This window comes from Microtus pennsylvanicus, chromosome 10, assembly GCF_037038515.1.
Source record: "Microtus pennsylvanicus isolate mMicPen1 chromosome 10, mMicPen1.hap1, whole genome shotgun sequence".
NCBI classification, from domain to species: Eukaryota; Metazoa; Chordata; class Mammalia; order Rodentia; family Cricetidae; genus Microtus; species Microtus pennsylvanicus.
In genome coordinates this window covers 29,577,309-29,589,786 of record NC_134588.1, presented here as the reverse complement: position 1 = coordinate 29,589,786, position 12,478 = coordinate 29,577,309, and the positions used below count along the sequence as shown (strand labels likewise).

The following is a 12,478-nucleotide window of genomic DNA, read 5'->3' as shown; positions in this document are numbered from 1 at the left end:
TGTATGTGATTGCTAAAAGCCCTGTATTTCATGATTTTTTTTTGTTTGTTTGAGACAATCTCTCATGCTGACTTTTAGCTTTCTATGTACCCAAGGATGACCTTAATCTTGTACTTACCTAGGCGGGCTCTTGTCCTGGGTCCTTGCATCTGACTCCGGAGTTCAGGCCTCAGGTGAAATTTCTTTGCTTCATCAACTAGATCCCTGCACTGTAAACTACAGCGGATGAAAGGCTAAAATACAGAAGACATTTCTAATATTAAGAACAAAATGACATGAAGAAGCATTTACTTATGTCAACACGGTAAATAATGGTCAGTAAGAATTTTTTTTTTTTTTTTGATTTTCGAGCCAGGGTTTCTCTGTAGTTTTTGGAGCCTGTCCTGGAACTAGCTCTTGTAGACCAGGCTGGCCTCGAACTCACAGAGATCCTCCTGCCTCTGCCTCCCGAGTGCTGGGATTAAAGGCGTGCGCCACCACCGCCTGGCCTCGTTTTTTGTTTTTTCTTTTAAATTTTGGGGGAGGTCCCTACCTTTTGTTTATTTGATTGAGACAAGTTCTCATTTAGCCTAGGCTGGCCTTGAACTATCGATCCTCCTAGCTCCATCTACCAAGAGTTGATATTATAGGACTTCATCCCAACAGACCTAGCAAATTTTGTAAACTAAACAATTAAAAAAACATTTTTATGGTTAATTTTCAAAACGACTGGGTCCTGGCCAAGATGGGCCTTGCCTATATGTTATAAATCAGTGCTTGCCAAAATACAGTTATGCCAATATAGAATCACTTGGTAAGAGAGAACCTCAATTAAGGAACTGGCCCCATCAGATTGGATGTGCAGGCCATTTCTTTTTTTTTTTAATTTATTTATTATGTATATAGTGTTCTGGGCACCAGATCTCATTATAGATGGGTGTGAGCCATCATGTGGTTGCTGGGAATTGAACTCAGGACCTCCGGAACAGCAGTCAGTTCTCTTAACCTCTGAGCCATCTCTCCAGCCCTTGCAGGGCATTTCTTATTAGTGACTGATGTGGGAAGTTGATGTGGGAGTGATTTCTTATTAATAAAGAAACTGCCTAGGCCCATTTGATAGGCCAACCCTTAGGTAGGCGGAGAAAACAGAACAGAATGCTGGGAGAAAGAAGCCGAGTCAGGCGGTCGCCATGGTTCTCCCACTCCAGACAGACGCAGGTTAAGATTTTCCCTGGTAAGCCACCTCTTGGGCTACACAGATTATTAGAAATGGGTTAGATCAATATGTAAGAGCTAGCCAATAAGAGGCTGGAACTAATGGGCCAGGCAGTGTTTAAAAGAATACAGTTTCCGTGTAATTATTTCAGGTAAAGCTAGCCGGGTGGCGGGAAGCGGCCCACCGCCTTTATTACAACAGGAGGTACCACTTCTTAGCAGGTGGTGGCCCTGGGCTGTATCAGAAAGCAAGCTGAGCAAGTCAATGGGAGCAAGCCAGTAACAGTGTTCCTCAAGGTCTCTGCTTCAGCTCCTACTTCCAGGTTCCTATTCTGAGCTCCTGCCCTGGGTTCCTTGCCCTCCCCAAGCTGCTTGTGGTCATGGTCTTTATCACAGCAAAGGAGGACAACACTCCAGAAAACAGATGGCATACATACATATGCCAACAGTCATGTCAGGGCAGCAGGTGGCAATTGTCTTCAGGAGATCAGCCCACTCAGAAGCAAAGCTCTGATGGGTAAATCTCTGATAGGCAAAGTCCTGAAAGCCTCAGCACCAAAATGCCTCTTGCTACTGTTGTGTCTTTGCATGTTTGCCACTGCCATTGTATCTGGTGTGTGACACTACATTAAGGTCAGTGGGATCTCCCACGCCCATTCACACTGAGATCTGCCTGCTGCTGCCTCCTGAGTGCTGGGATTAAAGGTGTGCACCACCACCGCCTGGCCCTGTGGATTATTTTTAAAGATGATTTTTTTTCTTAAACTGTACTGTTTAAAGTGTTGCCCATACCCCTGATAAAACAAAGGCTGCAGAAGAAGAGAGAAAAATAGAACAAGGAAAAGTCACACAGCTAGTTTCTCTTAAGGAGCCATATAGACTGTGGCTTAGGTTAATGATTACGAGAAACAGTTGAGTCCCAGAAGCCAAGCTAACTCAAGTTCTTTACATCTTAATGTTGGGAGATGTGTTTACAGGTTTCAGTATGCATTATAGCTGAAACAAAGTCTTAAATAATGACTTACGGTTAGGTTAAGATGATTTTGTTAATGGCTTTGAGGTAGAAAATCTTGGAAAATGTAAAGTTTAGAAAGACACCCTTTAATCCAGGTGGGGTGGTAGCACATCCTTTAATCCTAACACTCGGGAGGCAGAGGCAGGTGGATCTCTGTGAGTGTGAGACCAGCCTGGTCTACAGAGAGAGTTCCAGGACAGGCTCCAAAGCTACAGAGAAACCCTGTCTCAAAAAACCAAAAAAAAAAAAAGGCACACTTTACTCACTTTAATAGCTGAGTGAGAAACTCATTGAGGTCAAGAAACAAGAACAATGACAGCGTGGCTATTGCTGGAATAATACCTTTTTTGCTAGGATGGGTTGGTGATCAAGGGTGATGATTAATTCCTTGTAACCATTTCTGCCCTCAGCTTTCTAATATAGAAAAGTGTTGACGAGAGGGTATGCACCCTGAGGATTTAAAGTAGCTGACTGATTTGTTTCTCATATAAAAACGTTTAGATTTGTGATTCTTTTAAGATTCCTTATAAGATTATCTTTTGAGGTAAGTAATAAAGTGATTTATCCTTTCTTTGTAACCACAAAATGCAGCCTGCCAGTAAAAGAAATGCTGAGAAAAATGTCTTGCTTGCTTATACTCTGTTAATCTGTAACAGGTGCTTGGGTATGAATGTATGTGGATTCTTGGGAATAATTTGTTTTTCACCTGTAATACGTAAAATGTTTAATCATGTAAGGGATATGGAAAACACTCTATTTTTCACTTGTATTCATTGTAAAGATAAACTTAAAAAATAGTATGTAACCATGTTGTAATTTTTATATTGTTTGAAAGATTCTACTCATAAGCTGTATATAAGCTGTAAAGGGAAAAAAAATATAAGAGATAAGGAAAACCAGGAAAGTTACAGAAGGAAGACATCAAGAGAGAATGGGGAAACATCAGGGTAAAAAGAATAGAAAAGGGGGCTGGAGAGATGGCTCAGAGGTTAAGAGCACTGACTGCTCTTCCAGAGGTCCTGAGTTCAATTCCCAGCAACCACATGGTGGCTTACAGCCATTTATAATGAGACCTGGCGCCCCCTTCTGGCGTGCAGGCATAGTATGGAAGCAATGCTATACACATAATATAATAAATAAATAAATATTTTTTAAAAAAAGGAATAGAAAAGGAATAGATTAGAACAAAAATAATAAAACAAAGAACTAATTTGGCCCTCAGAAAAGTCCTCGTGTGTGTCTGTCTGTCCAGTGGTTCTCCGGCTCTGCAGCTCCCCTTCAGTGTCTCTGACCTGCTGAAGGCTTGACGTTCATCAGCACCCTAGGTGAGGTCCTGACATGTTGAAGGTGTGTGTGTTGCCGACCCTAGGGAGTTAAGTTTTTTTCTCCCTCGCCAGTCCCAGAGAATTAAGTTTTACTCCCTCAGATAGAAAAGTCAAGAGCTGCTGAAGGCTGGTCCTTACGGCAGCAGTATATATCAACTATAAAAACGTCACCACAGAGAACTTGTTAGAGAAAGAGTTTACAGAACAACAGAAAGCTCAACTGCATCAAACTAAGTACATCAGATTTACTAGAAGTGTAGTCATGGTTTGCTAAGCAAAGTAACTCATCTTTTTTTTTTTTTAAGAACAATTTATGAAAAAAAATTATGTTTAACAGAGAGGAAACACAGTTCATTATAAAAGCCTCAGAAGCACATAAAACAAAAAGATAACAAAGCACAAATTTAAATTGTGAATGTTCACTTGACAGAGCCTGACTTGACAAGCATTAACGTTCCTTACGCCTAGGAAGTTCCCAGCTCTACCTCTCCAGCATTCCCGCTGAAGGGAACCAAGTGGCCCTACATTAATACTACTGGTTCCTGATTATACACACTAAGTGTGGAGTTAGTGGAGGTTCTGGATAACCGAGATCCTGACATGACTTACCTCAGCATCTATCACATCAGTAATGTACCTGGGGGTCAGCAGGGGCATCCGAACATACTGTAGGAGGTCAGGCAAGGATTCTTCTCGCTCCTTCTTGGCATGCTTCACCCAGTTGATGACGGCCTCAAAGACTGGCTCTTCCGAATCCACCTGCAAATGTGTAATTGCACGTCATGGGTTTTTCCATTCCCGGTTAGAAAGCGTCCCTGAATCTTTTTCTGTTCTGTTCCCTGTCCTCCATGACTATTATTCCCACCTTCCAGAGATGTGGAGGTGCTGGAAAACAATCTTTCCAGATACAGAAAAAGAATTATATGTAATTGAAAAAGAACTAGGACAGACAGCATTTAATAAACCATCAGTCACATGTTGGCTTTCTTTTCAGAACTGTATCCATTCTTCAATTTTTTTAATTAAAGATTTTTATTTATTATGTATACAGGGTTCTTCCTGCATGTATCTTGCAGTACAGAAGAGGACACCAAATCTTATTACAGATGGTTGTGAGCCACCATGTGGACGCTGGGAATTGAACTCAGGACCTCTGGAAGAGCAGCCAGTGTTCTTTACCTCTGAGCCATCTCTCCAGGGCCCCCCATTCTTGAATTTTTATCTAGTCATTTCTGCAACTTCAGTTAACATGGGAGAGGAAATCTGTTATCTTTATTAAAACTAAAATACTTTGCATTTATAGTTGCCTCTGTAGCAGGAATTTCACTTTATCATCACAAATAATGCTATAGCTTTCAAAGTATGGTCAGTCAGCATTTAAAAAACTATTAGATTCTGTGCTATTTGTGATATATAGCATGATATATATATTTATATACTGATATATTTATTTATTATATATATACTTGGGAACTTAGATTATACATGACAAATAGATAAAAAGACACACCCTCTAAAGCCTGTACTATGCCACCAGGAAAGCAATAGGTACAACAACTAGGATTTTCCAAAGACAGACATCTATGTGTATATTCTCTCTGCAGTCTCTGTGCATATGTAATCTGAGTCATCTGTCAGAGCGTTGACTGTGGACAGAGGAGAGCAAACAAAAACACCATCTTGCACACTGTTTCCCAAGAACTGTGTTACATTGGAAAGCAGACACAATGTGCATGTTCTACCATGTGATGGATTTACTCAGCTTGTACTAAGTGCCAAGCACTGACTTCACTGCAGCAGACTACATAAAAGTGGACAGATCAAATACAGTTCTTGTAGGCCAGGCTTGGCCTTCATCTTATGGGCTCGTCTCATCCTTCCAGGACTATCAACTATTAATTAGTAAACTCTGGCTGTGATTAAAATTATATAAGAAAGTAGCAGAGATATGACACAAAAATAACAAGGATAGGATAAAAGAGTAAATTATTAAATCTACTTTAAACTAAAAAAGAAGTATTTTAAACTGGTATGAATTTTTGTATACTGATACAAATTTAAGGTTATTTTTGTTAGAACATACTCCATATATATTCCTACTTTTCTTTAAGGTGTTTTTGCATATTGATACAAATAGAAGGTTATTTTTGCTATAATATATATATATATTTCTACTCTTGTTTAAGACATTTTTGTATATTGATATAAATTTAAGGTTATTTTTGTTATACTATATATGTTTCTGTTCTTGTTTAAGGTGTTTTATTTTGCAGCTTATTTAAAAATGTATAATTAAGAAATACAGGTTAAGCCGGGTGGTGGCAGCGCATGCCTTTAATCCCAGCACTTAGGAGGCAGAAGCAGGTGGATCTCTGTGAGTTTGAAGTCAGCCTGGTCTACAGAGTGAGTTCCAGGACAGGTTCCAAAGCAACACAGAGAAACCCTTTCAAAAAACCAAAAGAAAAAAGAAAGAAATACAGCCTAGCAGTTAGTCAATTATAATAATCAAATTTGTAGTTAGATATGTTTTCAAAGTTAAACACAGATATATTTTAGATAGGTGGTCTTCAAACACTTAAGAGACTTATAGAATATGGCATTTAAGGCTTTTTAATAGCTGGGCAGTGGTGGTGCATGCCTTTAACCCCAACACTCAGGAGGCAGAATCAGGTGGATCTCTATGACTTTGAGGCCAGCCTGGTCTACAGAGTGAGTTCCAGGATAGGCTCCAAAGATATGCAGAGAAACCCTGTGTCAAAAACCAAAAAAAAAAAAAATTTTAGTAACCTAAGACTTTTCATGATGATGAGACACATCTGCTCCTGTCAGCACCAATTTACTTAAAAAAAGGGGGGGGGGGAATGATGGACATCGAAAAACCTCCATATGGAATTTGCTTTTATTGTGGCAAGTCAGTCATTGGGTAAGAAGATGACACTATGCTGTCTAAATTGGATGAGCAGGACACAAAAAACGGTGACTGCTGAACTCTGCCAAGTCAAGGTAAGACAATCCTTCAAAAATCCCGCTTCACAGAAAAGTCTGTCAGATATTTTGAGCCTGTAGGCCAAAGATGGATACACCAACATTGCAGAGGAACCTTGGAGGTTGTGCAGGCAGCCAGATGCTTCTGTCATTTCTATAGCTTTGGAAATTTTTTATTTGCACTTCCTGCTTAGATCCTTCCTGGGTCTCTGATGGAGCTGAACACGAGATGTTGTAGTTACAGTTTTCCATGTTACCAAATTCAGAAAAGAAACTCACAAAAGAGGTATAAAGTGTATGAAGTTGAGAGACATAAAAGCTTAAATTGTTTATCTAAGAAAATGTTTTAAGGTCTAAAAAGATAGTTTGCGGTTGGCAATAAAAGTTAGGACACAAAGTAAATTAGGTACCACTTTAGACACACCAAGAGAGACTGGGTTAGAGCAATTTTTCTGAATTTGCCAAATACAAATGGACTGGACATTGTGAATGTAATCCTTACTTGATAATTGTTCTTACTGATCTACTTGATATCTTATTTGATATAGTTTTACTGTGTTAGAGTTTAAATCTTTCCTTTTCATTCAGACAAAAAGGGGGAAATGTTGGGGGTTTTCAATCACATTCTAAACCCAGAATTTCCATTTGTGTTAAATAAAATTAACCTTGGGTCAGGAGGCTGAGTTAGCAGTTAGTTGAGGGCATCTGGAAGAGATAATAGGAGGCACCAGAAGGAGTAGGGAGGGATTTCATTTCTGTTTTAGCAAAGCAGGATACTCTCTTTTGGAGACACTCCAGCAAGGAGAGAAGGCTCACTGTTGCTACTCAGCCTCTGAGTTGGCAGGTTGATGCCAGCCTTTGACTCTCTAGTCTTATTTATAAATAGAACAACAGAGATTCAGTTAAAGCCACCTTTCATGGCAGCAACAGAACTGTGGGAACAGAATTCCCACCAGGCTGCGGCCTGAGTGGTCAGATCATGGCCAGAGAAGCAGGTTGGTAACTGTGGAGATGCAATTGCTGGTTGAAATAGTAGTATTAGATTAAGGTGCAGCCAACTGTGCCAAAGTTAAAACAACAGGCGGGTAAGTCAGGAAAAATCTCCCTAAAGTAGTAAGCTGAAATTTGATGGAAAAGTAGCAAATAGCCAGGAAGAATAAAAAAGAGAGTACTCAAAGGGCCAGAAGTGGCAGCATACACTGCTAACCCCAGCACTTGAAAGGCTGGGACACGAGGGTGGCTACACAGTGAGTTCAGCGCCAGCTAAGAATGTAGAATAAGATCTCATCTCAAAATCCCTACGCGCACTCTGGGAAAAAAAAGAGTGCACCCAGAAGTTCTGGCCCACCTGTCCTCTCACAGGAGTGGCACTTAACTAAAACAAAGAGTCCAGCTTCTTAGATGTACTAGTTACATCTCTAAACCCAACAACAACATGCCCCATGGCTATCAGACTAGACAAAGGAATTTAATCCATCTTGAAAAAATTTTCTATCACACAACACTAACCTAGAACAAAAAGAACTGGTACTAAGGGACATTTTAGCGTTCTAGTCTAGTGAAAGGAGGAAGGGCGGTGACAGAGCTGGGGGTAAGCACCGGACTTCTGAGGGCATCAGAAAGAGCAACTGATATCTTTTGATACTGCTGTCCTGGTCCAAGCAGGACAGCAGTATCAACAAGTTTGCAAAAACTGCTGGGGTGACCATGGGGAGCACACTCCAAAGTGCTAGGGCTAGAGGACGGGGTCAAGTCTTCTCTGGTACACCAGGCTAGACTTCAGCTATGGTAGTTCTGGAGAAGTATGTGGAAGATCAAGGCAGTCATCTTACATGAAGCTGGGGAAGATGCAGGACAGCCATTATTAAGAAAAACTGTCTTTCTGTTTAAAACAAGTAAATTAAAATTGTAGAGAAACTGCTAAATGTGGAGAGAGGTTAATGATTCATAATGGGGAAAATAAATTCTTCACAAAGACCTTTTCCTAAGTGTCAGACAAGACACTGTCATTTAATGCTTGAGATAGTCCTGTGCATCTCTATTTTATAATATGATCTCTATTTTATAGAAGATAAAAACAAAGGCTAACCATGAGGTAACACATCACAGATGTTAGAACCAGGTCTGACTGCAAAACCCATGCTGTTTCAGTCTGTATGATACACTGCTTCCCACTGTCTTTTAACCTTTTTTTTTTTCTGTTTGTTTGGGTTTTGGGGGAGGGTTTCGAGGCAGAATTACTCTCTGTAGCTTTGGAGCCTGTCCTGGAACTAGCTCTTATAGACCAGGCTGGCCTCAAACTCACAGAGATCCGTCTGCCTCTGCCTCCCAAGTGCTGGGATTAAAGGCGTGTGCCACCACCTGGTCTTGAACCCCTGAACCTCATGATACCACCTTCCCACTGTCACTTATGGAATTGCAGATGGCACCACCGTGTATGGCTCCTATTGTTTTATTTAGTAAGAGGAAGTGCTATTTATCAAGTGGAAGTCAAGACATCTGGTTGTAATTCTGAGCTGGTTTATAAACCAGGAAAAAAAATCTTTTGTTGTCATTCCTGGAAAAAAAAAAAAGCAAAGGCCAGTCTTAATATATGGGGAAGGAAAACTACATAAAAGAACGCTCAAGTTGTTTTTCATCTTGGCCTGAATAGTTAGCTATTTGCTTGTTCTGTTCCATTTTATTTTATCCAGATTCTACAAGAGGTCCAAAATGACTGATGTTTGTGCTAATATCCTGATGAGGACAGTCAGAAACAAACTGGGCAGCTGGTAGTGAGCTCACAGCTCTATGGGGGAAAGGTCTTGAGAACACATGGTCTGTATGGGGTGATGATGGTATTGTTAAAAAAGGGTCTCATGGCGGCTGGAGAGATGGCTCTGTGGTTAAGAGCACTAGATGTTCTTCCACAGGACCCAGGTTCAATTCCCAGCACTCACATGGCAGTTCACAAGTGTCTGTAACTCCAGTTTTAGGGAGTCTGACACTCTTGTGCAGGCAAAACACCAATGCACATTAAAAAAAGAAAAAGAAAGCCGGGCAGTGGTGGCACATGCCTTTAATCCCAGCACTCAGGAGGCCTCTGTGAGTTCAAAGCCAGCCTGGTCTAGAAGAGCTAGTTCTAGGACAGGAACCGAAAGCTACGGAGAAACACTGTCTCGAAAAATCCAAAAAAACAAACAAACAAATAAAAAAAGACAAAGAAAAGAAGGTCTTTCCACTTTAATAGAGGGAGAGGGGGTTGTCTCATATAGCCCAGGCTAGCCTGATACTATATAGCAAAGAAAGGTTTTAAACTGGTTGTCTTCTTCCACTCCTAAGTGCTGGAAATACAGGTCCAACATATCACATCCAGCTTTAAAATTTGTCCTTTTATTTTCTTTCCTTGGTTCTTTGAGACAGAGTTTCTTCTGTAGCCCAGGATAGCTTTGAACTTCCAGCTCTACCTCCCAAGCCCTAGACTTACAGATGTGTAGCATCACATCTAGCTGACTGCTTGGACTTGAATCCTGGCTCTATACTTTAATAAATCCTCATCAATAAAAGTATACTTAAAACCTTTTATTTTGTAACATAAAAATTCATTTTCTAGCCAATTCAGGACAAAGACCATTTGATATACACAAAGTATATCACAGAGTTCTTTTCTCCTATGGTGCTTTTTTTCATTTTTTCTTTCTTTCTTTCTTTCTTTCTTTTTTTTTTTTTTTGAGACAAGGTCTCACTATGTTGCCAAGGCAAGCTCATGATCCTTCTGTCTCAGCAGCTTCCTGAGTACTGAGATTACAGGTATGCAACAGCAAACCTGGATTGGCCATAGAATTTCTTTAGGTAGCAAACTCTACTACAGCATATATATTAAAAAAAAGTATTAAACCAAGCCTGATACTTTCTAATGCATCTCATCTAAACTGAAGAACAGATGTTTGGTAATTATTTCAGTGAAGAAAAAACTCAACAGGTACATAGAACACAGCACTTGGCTCTGAGTATCTTTCTAGAAGCTACTAACTAAAGATCTAGTCCACTGGAGATTAAAGCTACCTACTTCAAAGACACCCATCAGCCCTCTATTGGATTCTTCACTCCCGTTTTCAGTCTAACCATACCTATATACGACAAACAAACTACACAGCTGGTGGGTGAAAGTATAGCATAGAAATTCACCTAATTCCCAATTTCTGTTTATATAATTTTTACCACTGGAATAAGTATATTTGATAAAGGAAAGGGAGCAGATTTTTTTCCTTCACAAAATGCAAATAAACTAAAACCTTTGGCAATAATCTGGGTATATGATTATGAAGCCGTAAGGTGGACAGTGAGTCCACCTGCTCTGTAATTTTTGTAATGGCTCAGTTTTAAAGAAACTGTAACAGAAGCCAAAGCTGTACCTGAATTTCATCGCACTTGATTAGCTTTTCCACCTCTCCTTGACTCAGCAGAATGAACTCTTCATGCTGTACCACTTCAGGAAAATGCTTCTGGCTAAAAACCTCAGCTGCTTGCATCAGGTCAACGCAATTGTGAGTTTCAGCAAAATCCCTGATACCCAGGCAATTAGAAGGGTCCAACTGACTTTCTAAGAACTCACAGCAGGCTTGTTTCACACCTAGGACAAACATAGGCAGTGAGCAGACTTCAGGATACTTGGCCAAGTGTAAAGTGGCTGCATATTCTTGGATCTTAGCATCTTCTCTACATGTTATCAGAAGAACACTGGCTCCACACCTTAACATACAAATTAGAAAATTTATGGTTAAGGCATTCCAATATTATCTCTGTCTTATGTACTATGTCACTTTTAAAAGCCTTTTATATCTGCGTTTGCTTCATCTCTGAAATGAGTATACCAAGTCCAACCTAGTTTCCAGGACACTCACGCCATCAGAAACTGTAAATTCTTAGCTACCGGAACCCATCTAAAAACAGCCACTAAATTACAACACTCTCATTTTCTACTCTATATAAAGTTTTGTTTTCAGACTTATTTATTTTTATTTTATGTATATAAGTACTAGGTTTTCATGTAGGTAAATGCCCCGTGGCATGCAGTTCCCAAAGAGGTCATACTTGTCAGATCCCTTAGGACTGGAGCAAAAGGCAGTTGTGAGTCACCATGTTGAGTGCTGGGAATTGGACCCAAGTTCTCTGGAAGAAAAGTGCTCTTAAATACTGAGCCATCTCTCTAGTTCCTATATCAAACTTATTTTAAAACTCCAGTGAGGCTGGGTATGGTGGCACACACTTTAATCCCAGCACTTGGGAGGCAGAGACAGGTGGATCTGTGAGTTAGAGAACAGCCCGGTCTACAAACCAAGTTCTAAGACAGTCAGGGTGTGACACAGAGAAACCATGTCTCGAAAACCAAACAACCTCTCCGGTGAGGAAAAAGAATCCCATAATTCTCTAATGGGGAAGTCAGAATAGACGCTTGGGATGCGGCATAACAGAAGAGCAGCTCTGCCCGTGCAGCAGCTCAGCACAGGCCCTGGGCTCAGTCCCTGGCACTGGAAAAAAGAAAAAGTGCAATGCATGAACTCAGGTCTTTTTGTTTTGTTTTTCTGAGGCAGGGTCTTACTATGTAGCCCTGGTTAGCCTGGAACTTACGATTCAGACCAGACTAGACTCAAACTCACAAATATCCGCCTGCACCTGCCTCCTGAGTGCTGCAATTAAAGGTGTGTGTCACATTATCTTGCATAAACTTAATTCTTAACTTTATAACTCTGTACTGAGGGTGTTCCACTTTACTTCAATCTTGTATTATAAGTGGAGAATGTAGACTGGGCAATGTGGTTTGTGCCTGAAATCCCAGCAATTCAGAAGGCTACCAAGGATCATAAACTCATGGCCAGCTTGAACTACACAGTGAGACTTACCTAAACAAGACAAAACAAACAGTAAGAATGTTTCAATTATGTGGATATACATAATTGGAGGTTAAAAGAGACAGACT

The 12,478-nt window shown here is 40.3% G+C and overlaps 1 protein-coding gene across 1 annotated transcript in view; it reads right to left on the bottom strand.

The window, feature by feature from the left end:
- The window catches only part of Klhl12 (kelch like family member 12), a 39,055-nt gene that overhangs the window by 13,631 nt on the left and 12,946 nt on the right, over window positions 1-12,478 (bottom strand). The window contains exons 4-6 of the mRNA XM_075988034.1: window positions 10,914-11,131; window positions 4,144-4,293; window positions 119-233 (exon numbers count right to left, since the gene is read on the bottom strand). Coding sequence (XP_075844149.1) covers window positions 119-233; window positions 4,144-4,293; window positions 10,914-11,131 — 483 coding nt within the window. The remainder of the gene's footprint in view (window positions 1-118; window positions 234-4,143; window positions 4,294-10,913; window positions 11,132-12,478) is intronic.